Raw genomic sequence first — 18,839 nt, forward strand, 5'->3', positions numbered from 1 at the left:
TTCTATTATTGCTTTTTACTTTTCCAATGTATTTGGCCTGAACCTTCTCCAAACCCCTCAATACATGGAAGAAGACCAAGAAGAATTTGGCATAAATATAAACCCCCGAAAACTGAATAATGCTCAGTATAAGTCACCAATAATTTACTTAATTATTGAAGTAGATTGTTAATTTGAAAATTGACTAATTTTCAAGAAGTAGTAAAACTGACTATGAATTATAAGGTTTGTTCCAACCTGCTGGTCTGTACCCTTTAAATGATATTTTCTGCTCAATATTTTACTATGTACGGTTTTTCATACATTACTTGCTATCAATAAAATATCAAAAGTCACAGAAACGGTTTTTTGATGGGTTGGAACAAACCTATAACTTGAAGATGATTAGATGTGATAAGGTTGTGTGTAATGACTCTGGTGTTGTTGAAGAGTTGAATACTTTAAGAAATACTGGAATTCATAATAAAGGAGTACTAAAAGAGATCAAGGCACTTTTCCCAATTGAGTTACCAAATATTACCGTAACCACAAAAACCTGCAATGTGTATTTTTGAAGATATAAAAAAATAGGGAGAAAAACATTTAAAACTTATATTTTTAATAATAAACCACTTAGTACATTCAACGAGATAAGTATCTGTAGAGTTTTAAGATTTTTTTTAAGTTAATAGTCTAAAACGGCTACAAAAAAAGTACATAATGGAATGAACATCTATCTATTAACAATTAAGTGATACAAGTTTTGGAACCTATTAATATATTGCACATATCCAACTACTGGCGGTAGTTCTTGTGAATCTCTGGCTTGATATCATAGACCAATTTTAAAAACTCTTGAATCACCTGGAACATGAAAGTTAACAAATGAACACATTTTAAGTACCACTACTTCAATAGCTGACGGAAACAAATGTAATATACTAGTCCAAAAAATTGTGTATTAAACACCAGTACAAAGTAAAATCCTGATCCCCGATTAGAACTATTATAGGTAATGACCTTCACATATTGACCATAGAATTTCCATTAGCTAAAGAGGGTCTAATTGTGTAACAGAATTTTATCTCACATTAGTACAAAATGCAAACTTTCTGCACTAGTTCATAATGCAAAACATTATTATATGTTGAATAATTTTCAACAAACAATAACCTTATCTAAAATATTTTTATGTTTGTGAAAATTTTCATATATACTGTTGGTATAATTATTACTTATATAAACATACATAGCAACTGATTGATAAAAAGAATAGAAAATGAAAATTATTAATTAAATAATAAAATAGCTGATCAATACATGAATAACCTTGAATGTTATAATCATGTGACTGGGGAGTTATACAATGTTTTTGAGAAACTTACAGGTTGTTTCTGGTTCAATACTGTTTTGTTCATCTCCTCAACCCTTCGCTTTGTATCTTGTTCAATTTTAGCAGCTACATCTTCCCGAGAACCCATGTGCTTAGCCTCAAATTCCCGAAATTGGCGTTCACGTTCTTTACGGTACTTCTCAATTTCATCTTGAGCTTCTTCTTTGGCTTGCTTCAGCCTTCTAGCTTTTCCTGAAATACAATTATTTTTTACAGTATATCTACTATCTACCATTCCAAAAATAAAAAATTTCAATTTAATTATTATCAATCAATGTTCTAAAACTGTTAATTTATTTTCGATAGAAAGATCGTAAATCTAACTATTTTTTATGTCTCGTGACTGTCAACACCCTAAATTCATGTTTTTTCTAAATCAATTTCAACTTACGCTTGCGGGCTTCTGTGACTTTGTCTGCGGCACGTTTTTCAGCTGCTAGAAGCTGTTGAACACCTTGGCTTTGATGACTAGCCATATTTTTTTATCAAATTGTATTTTAAAAAATTCAACTTTAGTACCCGAAGATGATTATGAACTGACGAAATTGAAGAAAGGCAAACTCTGGTCATATGATAATACGTCAAATAATGTAAATTCTCATAACTACCAACTTAAGAATAATGCAATGTTGTCTGATCTTAATTCTTGGAACCTGTAAATATTCCTTTCCTTGGTCGATTTTTATTTACTGTATTCTAATCTTGGAAAATATATATTAAACTGGAGATACTCTCATTATTTCTAATATCTATATCTCATTATTGGATTCGCATTGTTCAATTTTGTCCCTCTGCTGGCATTAATGTTAACTGAATAAATGGAAACGTCAAAATCTTATACGTGTTCAGGTTATAATGTTTAGGCTATGTGTACTCTTCTCAAAACATGTATATATTCCGATTTGTGAAAAAAGTTTAATCAAACAAAGTTTGCATGAAATTTAGTTGTAGTAATGGGTACAGCTGTAAGCAAAAATTTGGAACTATCAACCAATGAATATTGCGTTAAGTATGTGGGAAAGGAACCTATATCCATAAATAATCCTTTTTGGAACACCTTTCTATCTTACAACTTGGTTCCTCCAACGACAGTGTAGGTGTTATTACGTAGATTTCAGTTTTACAACATATGAACTATATTTGAAATAGATTTTGACAAAATTACTACTTTTTCAAAATATAGTTATACTAGTGTAATTAAAATTGTTTACCTAACAGTAGAGTATATTTGCATATCGTTTATGACAATATAAGACAAGAATAATCATCTACAACGATACATTTACATTTTGGTATATTTTAAATATTGTAGAATCTATACTGTGATCTCAAATTTTGAAATATATTTTAATAATATTAAGTAAGTTATAAGGAATTAATTTGAATTTTAGAAATGAACAATTGGCATTTGAATCAAGAATAGAGTCTTTGTTACAAGAACTATTGAAAAATAATCCAAAGACTGGAAATTTTGGTATATTAATTCAAATATTTATTGAAAAAACTAATGAACTATTATCTGCTACAATAACAGAATCGTAAGTATTTATTAGATTATCAGATAACTAAACTAACTGCACTTATTGACATTAATAACTAGAATCAAGTTCAAAACTTTTTGAATTTCTGTTTATTCTTTTCTATACAGGTGTCAAGGAATCCAAATACAAACTATATTTGATTTTATGTCTTTGTATCTAGTTCACATCTATTCAAAAGATTCTTCTAAGGGAGCTATTATTTTTTCAACTTCTTTCTATCCCCATCGCTGTATATAACCATTTTCTATTTTATGAAGTTTTTCTGCCCTTAAAACTTTTTTTCATAATCATTTTGTTTAATGCTTTTTATATTATCCTCCATTATGTAGGTATTTATAAATATAATATTTATATACATAAATATATTTTTTATCTAGGAACTTATTCAATTGGCAACTTTTTAATACTATATTCATAATAAGATGTACCTTGAAATTCTTAACAGAAGTTCTAAAAGAAGAAGATATAATGAAGCACATAGAATTAGGGAATACGAGAAATGTCATGGAAGACTTCTTGGGATCATTAGTTGGAATAATAGTTGATGTACCTATAGATGATTACACATATCTGATCCACTTAGAGTCAGCAACATGTCTCTTACTCTGTCTTTCAATACAATATCATTCAGGTAAAATATTTTTTCCTATAATTAGATTTTTGAAATAATTTTTTTTCATTTAGGAGGTAAGTCAGATCATAGCACCATTTATAGACTTATGATGAGAGGAAAACATGTAATACATGCCCCTATACTAGTTAAACGTTTGATAACTAATTTTATTGAGCAACGAAAGATGCCTTCTGGATATACTGGAAATGATGGACATAGTATTGTTTTAAGTAAGTGCATCAGTATTTTGAGAAAAAGTATTCTTTCTTTATTTACTCTGTTAATTTCCCTATGCTCCCTGTCTAATTCTCTCTATCTCATCGTTTCTATTTTGTTATTTTTATTGTTAATATAATTTTTTATGTTAATTTATCTACCCGGTTATCTATTTCTCCATTTACATTTGCATCTACTGGCAGTACACCTCAAAATATTCTTATGTTTTGTAATGTCCTTATGTACTTATATATTATTTTTTTATTGTATCACTCTTTTTGATATGTCACTAAAGTAAGCCGAGCAATATGAGCAGACAGATAAAACAATAAGCAGAAAATAAAGTGCCAATTAAGTGCCATATTACAAAATTTGTGCAAAATCAATAGATAATTGAAGTAGAATAATTCCAGAATTAAATACTCCGTTGTTCAATGATAGAAAAAAGTTTTTCCTATTCTTGGACACAACGAAAAAATTTCTCAGCAGAACACTGTCATTACTGAAGAATTATAGACTCTTGTGGTTTCGTTAGTGCCTGTATAGTTAAATTCTCGACTAATGTTGATTAAAAGTTGCAGGAAAAATGAATTTTTTGGAAACATCACGAAAAAAAATTACTTAACAGCTAGCACATAGAGCTGAATCGGGCATTTGTGCACCAAAATGCAAGCTTTCCAACCCACTAGGAACATCATTCTTTATTTTTCAGATAGAGAGAAATCTCTCTAAGATAGTCAATCAGGTTGAAAGACCTGAAAGTAATTGAGTGCATGTGGGAAATTGCAAACAAACTAGCTAACAAAAACAAAGTAACCAGGTAGTGGCTACCAGGCTATGAGGAAGCAGACAGCATTATCAAAATGGGGCACAGATTCCATACCTAGGACCAGAGTCCTACTGTGGCCTGATGAGATTCCATATCGATAAAAGACTGATTGGATGGCTAAAGAATCAGATGGAGTCTCACTGGAGAAACACTCTAGGCCGAAGACAATCCAAAAGATTCATAACCATAATTATCACCTAAGAAGTCTGAAGACTTCTCGTGATTAGCAGAAACTATATCAAACTGGTGATGAGTCTTCTGAAAGATCACTGCCCCATACCATAAGATGATAGGCATATCAGAAAATGACAACTGCAGATTCTATGAGCAAGCCATGGAATGTGAATGTCCTCCCTATTTCACTAAAAGGCTTAGATACCTTAGAGGAGTAGTGCTACGTATTTTGGAAGCAGAACAAAGAGATGTAGAGTCTTGTACAAAATATTTTTTAGGCATAGGTGCAGAGTGACTGTAAAGCCAAAACGGCTCCCCAAACAATTTACTGTATACCTCAAAATATTCATATATTAAATTTTCCTATGTCTTTATCTACTTATATATTATTTTTTTATTCTATCACTAATTTTTATTTTTATGAGTTTTAGATTGTGTTATTATATTTTTACTGGTTTAATGCTTCTATATAAAAAAACTAACAAATATTTACTAAATATGTTACATAATCCAGCTGTTTAGTTAATGAACTTAAAAATTCAATTAAAATAATGTTCATGAGATGTACTGTCAAATCTATCTAATATATTCAATTATATCTCAGTTCTAACTTTTCCTGTATTAGTTATCATTGATAAAACATGTTTTTGCAGATTTAGCTTCAAATATCTGGTCAGTTTTAACATTCAATAAAAAATACAGTGAAGAAACAAACAACACACTCGAACATCCTTACCAAGAATCACCTTTAGCAACTCAAAGTCTATTATTACTGTTAGTTTTAGTTCATCATTGGACTACACAGTCCAACCCATACAGAAATAGCTTATTTTCTTGTCTAGACAGTGAAGGTAAGTTCGTAAACTACAATTTTAGTGATATACGATTGTAATTTTTCATTTCTTGTAGATACAAATCCAGTACCACCATCTAAAGTGGCATCATTATTCAAAATAGATTTTAATTTACTGTACTTAGCACTTTGCAAAAAAGCATCAGGTGATGCGGCCACATTATTGTTGTATTTATTGTTACATCGAAATCAATCATTTAAAACATATATTCTGAATAGGGAAGATTTGGACCTTTTGGTAAGTAAACAATTGATAGATTGATAAATATAGATAAGATATAGATTGATAGATAAAGTAATTTTAGGTAAATAAATTAGACACATTATTTTATATATGTAATAATATTCCTTAGTATATGATCAATTTTTGTTTTTGTCAAATTTTTGTATATCTATTTACCTTAACCATTTATTTATTGTAATGTGTTTATTATTCTTCTTATTGTTTGTTTAATCAGATAAATACTCACCATCTCTTAAATTTTGTCAATTGCCATGATTTACTATGAAATCATAAACTATTATTACGAATAAAATTTTAAAAAGTACATTTATTGTAAAAATATTCAACCAAATATATTTTTTATAACTTAATCTCATTAATACTTTTATAAATCAATGATTGTATAGATAAGACTTTCTAAATACACATCATTATGAGTCTAGTAAAAAAAATCAGCAGGTGTCTACAGCATCCCTTTGCATATATTTTATTTCAGTTTCAAACCAGATTGTTGTTTATTTGTGGTGTTGGGAGGTCATCTACTTGGTTGCACTTTCAGTGTTGACTATAAATCTTTTTAAAACGAATATAATCTTGATTTTAGGTCTCTTCTGTTATAAAATTAGTTTTTTTCTAATTTTTGAAAAACAGATAAAAATTTGAAGTTTCAAAATATATATTTTGATGAAGACTGTAGTCGAAACGTCAAATTTTTATCTGTCTTTCAAAAATTATAAAAAAAACTAATTTTATAACAGATGAGGCTAAAATCAAAAAATTTAGAAATATAAACATATATAAAAGCTTTAAGAAATAAGAAATTAAAGAAATTTATATTTGTATCGAGTTATTTAATCTATGATGAAAGTAAATCATAGTTGAGATTATTCACAGTTCATTATATTTGGAAATAGCTTATCCCCCAGTTCCACAGTTCTAATAAATTTCAATATCTATTCTGACTTCAATGAGGTTAGACTATCACTTTTACAAGTTTCTTTTTTTATGTTGAGTAGTACCAGCAAGGCAATTAGGTGATCTAGCGTTTCTTTCTCTTCCTTATAGAACCTGCCATTATCAGTTTCTGCTGTATATAATCCCATAAGGTGTATCATATATTTACCAAAATCTAGATATTTTTTAGATTTTACTCTATTAAAGTTACGAGGAAACTGTTTGATGCCACTCACCTGTAAGAATATGCCAGAGTAATTCTCTTTCAGATACTTTCTTCGTCTGAAACACTTGTAGGCACATTTCCCTATATCTTAAAGGTGTCAGGAGATTGCACTCCATTTCTGGCATGTATGGTGGCCTCGATTCTCTTGATTTCTGAATGATGAAGAACCCGAACCAAAAACCTCATAGTTTTTGCTTAGATCTTTCTGAGCATTTTGAGATTAGCTTTAAATTGATTATTGATAGATTAAGTTTAATTACATATAACAAAATGAACTCTTAGTAATTATTTTGTTTTTTTTTTATATTTCAGATTGTACCTATACTAAAAAGTTTATACAATGCTCCCAATAGCAATTCCCATCATATTTATATGTCATTAATTATCATATTAATATTAAGTGAAGATGATAGTTTTAATGAAACCATTCACGATTTGGTAAATATTCTTATTTATTTTTTTGCTTAAACAATTTTTAGTGAATAATTTTAATGAATATTTTGTTTATTTTCAAGAAATTGAAAAATGCCTCTTGGTATGTTGAACGTGCTTTAAACGATATATCTTTAGGAGGTTTGTTAATACTTATAGTAATACGAACTGTGCAGTACAATATGCTCAAAATGAGGGACAAATATTTACATACAAATTGTCTTGCTGCACTTGCCAATATGTCAGCACACTTTAGAAATCTTCATCCCTATGTAAGTCAAAGACTGGTGTCTCTCTTTGAAACCTTGGCAAAAAAATATAATAGATTGATATCAAGATTGAAGACTGAAACTTCACATAAAGACAATACAATAACCATAGAGGTAAGCAGATGTTTTTAAAATAACCTATAAAATGTTACAATGCATACATTTTAGATCCATCAACAATTCTTCATAAAATTGAAATTGTTCTTTCTCCTTAATCTTCTGAGATGTTGAATGACTCGTAACCATTTCTGTCTTAGCCATTATTTTCAATTCCTCTAAAGTATTTTTTCTTTTACTCCCCAGTTCCTCATTTAATTTAATGCTTTCTTTGTCTACCCCTTCATTTTTAGTTTTCTTGTTATACCATCCCCATTCTTTTGATATGCCCATACTAAATCAGCTGCTTCCAGTTTATGTTGAATGTTATTGATTCTTGTTTTGATTTTTTTCTAATATCCCCATTCTGCATCTTGTCTCAAACTATTTTTTATTTTTATCTTATCTTATTTCTCCTTAATGTCCAATTTTATGCTGTTAATCTTTATTTATTATTTCCCTATTTTACTGACTGTTTTCATTTTTGTTTATTATTATGACTTTGGTTTTATTTATATCATCTTTCATCATCATTTTTTTATTTCTGATAAGAAATCAGTTAACAAATCTCACAGCTTGCTTAATAACATCAAAAGATTCAAGCTGAGCGCCTGATCGACTTCTCAAAGAATATTGGCCTTTGGTAATATAGAGTGGGGCACGACGGATCTATCAGAAGGCCTATGTGCTTAATGGCTCTTGATTTATTTAATGTTGCTATATCCCATTACAACCACTTACTCACATTTGAAATTATACTTCAGCCTCTGAAATTCCACAAATCGCGACTTAATATGTATATATTATGGTTCTGATTTTTTATATTTTTAGGCTGATCAAGAATCGGAAGACACTGAACAAGACGTATCCGTTTTGGAAGAAGTATTGAGAATGGTATTGGAAATATTGAATTCGTGCCTATCTACCCAACTTAGCAATAACCCCAATCTGATATATACAATGCTATATAACAAAAGTATGTTTGAAGCATTTAAAGATAATGTTGTTTTTCAAGATATCATTCACAATATAGATATCATTCTCAAGTATTTTTCACAGCTTCTACATGATAAATCGTTAGAGCATGAAGTAGATGCTCACCAAGTGTTGTTAATAATACAACAGGGAGTTAGAGGCTGGCCAAAGGAGAGATTAACAGTAAGTTATAAAAAAAAAAACATTTTCTTAGTTGATAATTATTTTTCTTTGTGATAGAGATTTTAAACTAGATTATTTTAGGAAAATTTAGATTTTAATGGCGATTTAATATATTTATTTTATTTTAGAAATTTCCTGACCTCAAGTTTAAGTATGTAGAGGAGGATCAGCCCGAAGACTTTTTCATTCCATACATATGGGCTTTAGTGGGTCAGCAGTCAATTCTTCATTGGGTTAACGATAATTATCCAACAATTATGGTCGTTTAAATGTTTTGAGAACAATTCAATGAATCATGTATAAAATATATATTTAATGTAATAATAATGTGTATTTATGTACAAATTTGTAAGATTTATCAATATATTTTATGAATTAAAATTTTATTCAGAATTGTCCATCATTGATAAGAAATAAAAAAAAATGTGATTGAAATATTTTTGGTTGAAGATACTTTGTGATGTAGGTGCAATAGACACTTCCTTTTAGTAAGACCACAGATCACCTACATTTAGATGGTTCATGACAATGTTATTTATTTTGTCAGGTGTACAGTAACCGTCTAGTAGTGTAAACCTGAACTACTAGTTTCAGCCCTTGCAAATTTTTATTAAATTCGCGTAGATTATTTCATCATAGTTTATACTGGTAACGGTTATTAAATTTTCAAATCTCAAAGTTTCACATTTTTAGTTATATTATCACAAAGCAAATGCATTTCGCCAGTGCCGAAGTTAGGGTACTTGCAGCCCTAGGCCAAATTAATCTGAACGGCTCCTAACCTGGCCGCCAGCGCATTAGGTGAAAAATTGAAATATACCTTATTTCAATCTTACATTAAACCAAGTGAATAGTTGAGATATATTTATATAAACACTGAAGCACAAATTCGAAAACATTGATTGGATATTAGCAATTATATTGTATCCTTTAACTTCACGGTGAAGGAATCAAAGCATTTCATATTAATAAATAACGTTTATTTCAATTTTACTTCTCATAAAACGCTGCGAGCTCCCTTTGCTTGCGGCCCAGCGGTAAATCCGGCACTGGATTTCGTAGAACTAAATGCAAAAAATGGATATTTTGAGGTGATTATGATTAGAACTGATTAGAAAATATCGTGAAAGCATTATTTTCGTACAAATGAAATTCAATCAAATCGATTTTTTAGAGTGATATATTAAAATTAAATTTGTCCATAAATTTTATTTCGTTAAATCTATGTATTACTGTAGAACGACAGGCATATACCTCCTAACTTTATATGTGTACAAAAAAGAAGAAGAATTATTACTTAAAATTTCAAAAGTGCGGTTATAGTTATGTTAAAATGTATTTACTTTTCATATTCGTCTGAAATATGCTAAAAAATGTCTAATAAAGTGGCAACCAATACTTTTCGTAGCGTTTTCAAAACTGTTGATAAAGAATTATTAAGATGGTTTCCGGGTCATATGGAAAAGGGTTTGAAACAAATGCAAAATAAAATAAGGTCCGTAGATTGTTTAATAGAAGTACATGATGCTCGAATACCTTTATCTGGTAGAAATGCAGATTTTAAATATACAGTGAGCGGAGTAAAGCCTCACATTCTGGTTCTTAACAAAGTAGACTTGATAGATCGTCATTATCAACATATTATAGAAGAGAAATTGAAAAACGAATATCAGCATATAATATTTACTCATTGCCGAAATCAAGATTGTCCTGGAATCAAACAAATATTCCCTTTAGCACAAAAATTGATTAACCAATCAGATAGATTCAATAGAATTGCAGAAGAAGATTATAATATTATGATTATTGGAATTCCTAATGTGGGAAAGTCGTCAGTAATAAACGCATTAAGAGTTAAATATTTGAATAAGGGCAAAGCCACAAGTGTTGGTGCTACCCCAGGAGTAACAAGGAGTGTTCTACATAAAATAAAATTGAGTGACAAACCTTTGTTTTATATGTTTGATACACCAGGAATTTTGTCACCTACAATTTCCAGTGTTGAAACGGGATTAAAGCTGACATTATGTGCTACGATGGCAGATCATTTTGTAGGCGAGAGAATATTGTCAGATTATCTTCTTTATTGGTTAAATAAAAATAACCATTTTGACTATGTTACGTATTTTGGACTGAGTGATGCAAGTGATAATATTTTAGAAGTTTTAACTCATATTGCTAAGAGCAAGAAAAAAAATATAAGACTTAGAGATCAAACAAATAATTATATTATTAGACCTGATTTGGATGGAGCTGCACAAATTATGTTGAGAGCATTTAGGGTAGGGAATTTAGGAAAAATAATGTTAGATGAAGATTTACTTGTGTAACAGTGTTTATAGTAAATAATGTAGAATATTTTAATAAATGATTGAATCATTTTTTTGTTTTTTCATCAGTTATAAATAATTTAAAACCTATATGTCTGTAGCAGATACGTTTTGCTCAAATATTATAGTGGAAGATCAGAAATGTTTCATGAAAATCTTCAAAATTTGACACATAAGACATACCTCACATCTCTGAATGACCTTATGCAACTAACAAGCTGACTTAACACAACTTCATTTGTGTCAAATAATAAATATTAGACTCTAACAATACAATTCTAAATCAAGTTTTCTTTGTTTTATCAGTGATTAACTTAAGTAGCATTGAACAAATTGTAATAAAATTTGGTACTCACCACTTATATTATGTGGATTTAACCAGAATACACATTATTTGTATTTCTGGTATGATACATAAGATAAAATTGGAACTACATTAAAAAATGCTCAGAAAGAGATAATATCAGTATTTGTATAATATATTATTGTACTCTTATGAATGGTAAATGATTATTGTTCATCTACTTAAGAAATAATGGGTACTTGGTATTATTTTGCTGAAGAGTTATTTTAAAATAAAACGACAATTTTGTTCAAAATTAAATACTTGTAATGAATAATCTATCATTCGCCAGCGGCTCGATCACAACATTCACTCAAGTATGAAATGTCTCATTTCCTTCTATCATTGATATAATATTTCAACCATTACATTTACTATCTGTATTATTAATTGATCCTCGAGATTAACTCCACCCATACAGCATAAGAAGGAACTTCATCTATCTAAATTTTAGTGTTTGAGATAATGCGCCAGTATTCGCGTTCCAACGTACAACTGAACACTGGAAGGAAGGCTGGATGCAGTGCTGCAATTACATGATGTTTACCTAAAAAAATAAAAAACGTGGTAAAAAAGTGATGAACTGCATAGAACAGATGTACTTAAATTCTTTTAAAGGAAATTGGATGATACTGGTAACTTGGTTTTTCAAACGAAACACGTAGCATTAACTCGCAAGAGAATAAGAAGTGTGTGTAGTAGTGCCGGTTTCCAACTTCGTTTCAATGTTGGGTAGTTCTTTGACGCGGGTCAGAAGAACCGACTTGGTCAACGTCTGAAGAAAAATATTCGCCGAATGACGTGCGCACTACGACAACACGATGCGTCTTACCATACCGGCGTCCAACGTTAGAAGCATTAGACGCATCGTGTGGTACCGGCTTAACTGCAATGTATTTCCAGATTACTGTGAGCTTGTATTTCTTAAATCTTGGTAAATCTTCTCTATACTGATAAATCTCAGGTTATGAACACCACACATGACAAGTTGTTGTTCTGTATGTGGCTTTTCCGCTTATAATGTGGACTAATGACATTAGTCAATAAAATATTACCTTAAACAATTTTTCATGGTTTATTTATTTCTTTTAGTTTGTTAAACGATTTGTAATATTTGATCCAACGGATAAATTTCATTATAGAACTGGCTTTTTAAATTCCAAAATAATTATTGTTTAAAGTAATAATTATTTACGTGAAGTTTGTTTGAATCCGTTCCTGGTTCTGACGTCACTTGTAACATTCTATTTTATGGAAAATTGCATCAGCTGTAAGTGAGTAGCAAATATCCAACACACCTATATTGTGAACCAATCAAATTAGAGTTCGAAGTCGGGCCCGTATCGGTGACCTCGAATATGTTACACAGAATTTCTCAATATTTCAAAGGTTGAAAACGATTTCTTTAGAATAAAATAAAATTTTGATTCAACTTGGAACTAGGTTATGATTTTAAAATTAGAAAAGATAGTTTTTTAGGATTGGCTTGTTGTTTTGAAATTTTCAGACTTTGCACTCGCGTATCTTAGAAATATATTTTTTTGGTAAACAAACGGTTTTTAGAAGGTTACAAATACACGTGTCGGTAACTTATACGTAATTAGGTATATTTTTTATTAATTTAGAAACATTTGAGATTTTGATTCTGGCACTACCAAACATAATTTTTGATGCCGTTTGTGAAAAATATTTCAAATTTTTTGCTTTCTGCATTTTTATGTTATATTATAATTATATAAATATTACAGTTTTGAAGACAAATAATATATTTTACTAATGATGGCAATGACATATTACACGAATTATCTCGCCACTCCTCATGGAAACCATTTAAGATCTGTTATTCATAAATTAAGTTATACAATGTCTTTTATTTTATGCTCCATTAACGTATCGTCTCGGATTACCTAATTTCTGTCTTATATTAATGTGACTGTGAATATTCATAAATCTATCTATTCTTCTACTTTCTATTGTATTCGTATTGCATTGTAAGATTTATTGTATATTGGCCATCCTCAACATCTTACTTAAGCGGTTCTATATGTCCCTTAGACACTTGAAGTTCCATTAACTTATCAAATTACTTATCCTTATATTTTTATTGATGTGACGTGACGACCATAAATATAATCAATTATAGCTTTTGTATACAATAGAGTTAGAATTTATGAAAGCATTAACATGCATAGATTGTCATATATAGTCTTAATATCCAACGAGAACAGTAGTCAGATTATTGAAACCATTTATTTATTTATATTTTATGTTAATATATAGTTTTTCAAAGTTGTGAATTAAGTTATTCAATTCACGTGTCAGTTCTTTATAAATGAATAGAGCTTCTCTAGAATACTTCGAGATGTAGCTATGGAGGTTTTTGTCTCAAGTAGATGCTTCAAAATTTAAATATTGATATAAAAATTGTAACATAAATATATTATTTATATTATTATGATTATATATTTTAAAAAATATTTGGCAATAAAACAACGTAAACAAATAATTTCTTAATTTTAACATGGTTACCATGATATTTTTCTATATTCTTGGATTTTGTGCAATGTATTTTACGTAACTTTTTATATTTTATAAACGATAATTTGTATCTGTAAACAATGAATATTATGAAAAATAAAAACATCAGTTACTAAGGAGATTGTTATTTATTACCAGAAATCGGAATTTTTTTGATTTAGATACATAAATAGATTTTCAATTTATGACTGTACAATGAACAAGAGTTTGTTGATATCTGATACTTGCGACTAGCTTTAGGTTAAAGGACGGGGTGGATCCTTCAAATATTGAAAGTAATCAAAAGAATACCAGAAACGTTTTGGCAGCTATTTCTTTTAATTCTTAGAGATGCGCAATCTGTCTAACAAGGCAATAAGCAATTGGTTTGATTTGTTACTGACGTATAAATCAACATATGCTTCTACTAAATATCACCGGGCAGTAAAAGTTTCACTCGCGTTTAAGTGATTACTCAACGCATTATGATGTACTGAGATGTCGTATGTTGTTGGAAACATAATAAGTAGCACCGACAATGCCTTTCAAGATTTTGTGACGAAATCTCTAAAGGATGGCTGTGTTGGTGCTGCTGACAGTGCCCCATAATTGTATGGGGCGATAAATATATATTTTTTTCTAGTGAGGCGTTTGTTCAAATATATACCAAGGTATTTAACATGCTGCTCTTGCGGAAGTTAGTAGTTATTAACGCCTACTGGGGAAAAAGTCTACTACTCACTGTAAATGTCTTTTATTTCTTTATCATCTCTGGTTCAGGTATTGTCCTCATTTTCAATTGAAGGATTGCGTAGTTGAGATCTTATTAGTCTTTTTGTAGCTTTCCAGATTGAGTGAGTTCTCTGTGGCCTCTGTTTTGTAAACCCTCCAGCTACACTTGGCCTTATTCTTTCTGTATTTGACAATTTTGTATTTGACTATTGGTGCAATAACATTTTTTCCTTGGGGTATATAGACAACAGATGTAGCAAACTATGAAGCCAATTATATCTTCTCTGTTAACTGTTTTACCAATGTTTGTCTTCTTTTATCTTTAAAGTTTGATCTAAAGAAATTTGAGAATTTAGTTTATCTCTAAATATATCCCACTCTATTTATTATTATGTTCAATTTAGTTGAACTGTATGCTTATTTTCTGATGGTTTTTAATTATCATTCATAGACAAATGAAAATATGTCTTGAAGTCACTTACAAGAAACATTTAGAGAGGTAATATAATTATGCTAAACTTGAACGGTTTTTAGACGATATATGAATAGAGCTTGAACTATTAAATTGTGAAGTTATTAATTCATAAGACGATATGATATTTTAGTCTATATAAGAATAAAATGGTTGGCCAGTGAATAACTATCACTGTTCTAAAAGCGACTAAAAGCTACATTTTTTTTAAACTAGTAATAAATTATAACAATATTGAGCCCCACAGGCTTGTAAAACATAGAAAATTTTATTATTATATCAAGGATTATTTTCAAGTACAAGGATAGTCACCGAAAGTACCTAGAGATGACGATGAGTTGCTTGAAAATAGATACGTACACCATGTACGCCTTAAGATATACGAGGATAGTCCCAGAAGTAGCTGGTCTGAGTTAGAGATGGCGGTAGCTGCTTGTAAAATACCACTGTATTAGAAAGTACACAATGTATACAGCATATGTTTCAAGTTTAAAGATGCCACGTTGTTTAGTATTTGTTTGGCAGCCATCAATAGAGAAAATTTTTAGTGATTCGTAAACATGGAAAAAATTGATCATCGTTATGTGACACAATAATTTTATTTGAAAGGCACTAGCCCAACCAATATAAAAGCTGAACAAGATTCTACTCTGGGTGAGACTGTTCCTCCTTATCAACAGAAAAATAATGGGTAGTCGAGTTTAAATGATCCCGTACGACCTGCGAAGACCTTCATCGCAGTGGTTGACCAAATGAGGGGACGACTCCAGAAATGTTCCAGTACCACGCGGTACTGGACGATCTTCGCCTGAAAGTGCGCGAGCTAGCAGATATAGTAGGTATTTCAAAAAAAGCGGTATATCGCATATTAACTGAAATTTTGGACATGAGAAGCTGTGACCAAGATGGATACAGAGTTTGCACAAAATGGAAAAAAAACATCGTCGTGAAAATGTTTCCATCGAGCGTTTCACAGAAATAAAACCGAGTTTTTGCACCGTTTCATAACCTTGGATGAAACCATCACATCCATCACTTTAAGGGAGTGAAAGGGACTGAAAAGGGAGAATCCGTTACACAGAAGGCAAAGACCATTCCATCTACAGGCAAGGTCGTGGCGTCGGTTTCTTGGGATGTGCGTGGGATAATTTTCATTGACTATCTTGAAAAAGGAACTATGTATATTTAGTAAATTCTTTGGTTAAATGAAACTGTTCATATATTTATCGCTTTATTTTGTAGCTCTCTCAAGGGATGTAGAATATTAATAGCTTATTTTGCATCATAAACTGATTTTGTGAAGGATTGGCATTTCCTTAAATGATATATCTTTACATAATTGAATGTCAGAATGTCACAAAATGTTTATGTAAAAAGATATTTTTAGCATAAATCGAAAATATAAGTGTTTTCTGGTTTAGAAAATTTGTTGTCAATTCATTTTAATTACTTTGATATGTCGATCAAAGTTTTTGTGATCGGGCTCTCTTTCTTATTTTAATACGTTTATGAGATATCTATTTGTGCATTCCAAGGTCAAGATATTCTTGCATAATGTTATAAATAAGACTATCTATAAAAAACTTCCTCGTACATGTCTCAATAGAAAACAAAGAACTAATGTCAGTGGCGCCGAATATTATAAAGTAGAGGGTCCGATTTTTCTCATTTCATGATTCAAACAGTAAAATTACTAGCAAGATCTTCATTGAGAAGAAATTTTCGATCTCCAATAAATATTTTTGAATACAACCGTGCTCTTCTAGACATTCTTTTTTATTTTTCATGCAGAAAAATTACGACCTCGAGGCATGTTTATAGTAGAAGAGCACTGATCAGTTTAATTTAGTTAATAGAGTCTATGTAAGACATTGGTATCTTTATCATAGAGTATTTCACCGATTCCTAGCATTGTTTTTCCAATTTTTAACTTTCATTCTCTTTAGGTCGTATTCTACCTAATCTAATCACCTTTTTCTGGAGAGTCCAATCCCTTTTTAACCCGCTTATATTAGCTTCATCTGTATGTAAGCTTGCTTCTTTATTTGTAGCTCTCCTTTGTGGCTTGTTACTGTTAGTATATCCCAAGATTTTTATTGCGTTTGAGCGGGCTAAGACATCAGCCTACGGATTCGCCGGTCATCGGTTCAAATCCCGTTCACCGTGTAAAAATTTTTTTGTTAGAAATTATCACTGTAACTTTTCTTTTTACTATACTACCTGAATCAGTATTACTTTGGAATTTAATTACTTAAATTTTATTATGTTGTACAAGAAGAATTTTACATTCTGTTGGATATTTACAATACTAAACACTAAAAAATGATAATAAATCGAATCAAAAACTGGATAATAAATATAGGTTAAAAAACAACTAAAAAAAGCTTTCATAGTATACGAAACTAAAAAGTGAAAATTAAATATAGCTAAACAAAACCGAAGAACACTCTTTTAAAGCACATCAAATAACAAAGTTAAGAATAATTTTTTCATGTAAGCTTGTAAAAATAATGAATATTAGTATTCTTGCGAAAAAAGTATGGGGCACTTTGTTCCATATTTCTCGTATATTGAGCGCCCGACGCTTTTTCCACGATAATACTAGTATTTTTCATTCATTATTGTTTACAGCTTATTTAAAAAAAATTATTTTGATGTGTTTTTTAGTCGCTTTTAAATTATTTTCATTTCCTTCTACTCTTTCTTTATAGATCTTCATTGTTACTCTTTCGTCTTTTAGTCCCTACAGATTCATTGAATTTTTATAACGTTTATATACTTTTTTTTTGTAAAGCTTACTTCTATTTTTTCGAATATATCAATTCTTTAGTAGTCATTTATTTTCTCTAAATTTTTCTTTCAAAAGTGATAAACATTTTTTTTCTGATTTCGAGTAATAGTTTAAGCTTCAACTGTATAAGTGACAATGGGCCTAATTATTGTTTTATACACTTTTAGTTTTAACTCTCTCTATAATAAAGAGTATTTGATTTTATGAGCTGATTATTGCCGGTAGCGAGTCTAGCTTTTATGTCTGTATGGAATTCATTTCTTTTAATAATGATACTTAAAGTTTGTCATCTTTTGTCTGTCTGTCCATCAAAACATATTAGATTTTTCCTGCCTTCTTCTATATCTCTGCAGTAATCAATTAGGCATTTTTCTGTTCTTGACATTAAGTCCACATCATCATGTCAAATTTTCATCTCCTGGACATTAGAATCTCGTCGGCACGGCGCCTCTCTGTAAAAATTAGTTTAACACGCTGAACCCCAACCAAACTTGATAAACTTTCCCTTTGAAATAAAAATTTTGGCACTAAAATTTTCCCCCGGGGCCAGAGCGGTCCTATGGACCATATACAAAAAACATATTTTGCACTTTTTACTCAAAATAAATCTATTCTTTATATTTCTTTGAAGTTCCACCTTACTTGCAGTATGGAAAATCAAAATTTTATTTCCTTTTTTATCCTTTGACGATGATTTA

At 30.0% G+C, this 18,839-nt stretch overlaps 3 protein-coding genes across 3 annotated transcripts; 2 read left to right on the forward strand and 1 right to left on the reverse strand.

Annotated features, from left to right (window-relative positions):
• Positions 1–697: 697 nt before the first annotated feature.
• On the reverse strand, positions 698–1,967 carry LOC130900988 (V-type proton ATPase subunit G). Its single transcript, XM_057812023.1, has 3 exons — positions 1,764–1,967; positions 1,365–1,564; positions 698–843 (listed from the first exon to the last, which is right to left on the reverse strand). Exons 1-3 carry the CDS (start codon positions 1,846–1,848, stop codon positions 775–777), a joined length of 354 nt encoding a protein of 117 aa, XP_057668006.1. The 5' UTR covers positions 1,849–1,967; the 3' UTR covers positions 698–774.
• Positions 1,968–2,188: 221 nt separating this feature from the next.
• On the forward strand, positions 2,189–9,349 carry LOC130901315 (dymeclin). The gene is made up of 10 exons (XM_057812568.1): positions 2,189–2,465; positions 2,764–2,910; positions 3,291–3,544; positions 3,598–3,756; positions 5,399–5,596; positions 5,655–5,836; positions 7,314–7,439; positions 7,517–7,816; positions 8,630–8,956; positions 9,085–9,349. The coding sequence occupies exons 1-10, from the start codon at positions 2,326–2,328 to the stop codon at positions 9,223–9,225; spliced, it is 1,974 nt and encodes a 657-aa protein (XP_057668551.1). The 5' UTR covers positions 2,189–2,325; the 3' UTR covers positions 9,226–9,349.
• A 764-nt stretch (positions 9,350–10,113) lies between these two features.
• LOC130901096 (mitochondrial GTPase 1) lies at positions 10,114–11,337 on the forward strand. Its single transcript, XM_057812190.1, has one exon. The coding sequence runs from the start codon at positions 10,330–10,332 to the stop codon at positions 11,284–11,286; it is 957 nt and encodes a 318-aa protein (XP_057668173.1). The 5' UTR covers positions 10,114–10,329; the 3' UTR covers positions 11,287–11,337.
• Positions 11,338–18,839: the final 7,502 nt, after the last annotated feature.

This window comes from Diorhabda carinulata, chromosome X (assembly GCF_026250575.1).
Source record: "Diorhabda carinulata isolate Delta chromosome X, icDioCari1.1, whole genome shotgun sequence".
Classification (NCBI taxonomy): Eukaryota; Metazoa; Arthropoda; class Insecta; order Coleoptera; family Chrysomelidae; genus Diorhabda; species Diorhabda carinulata.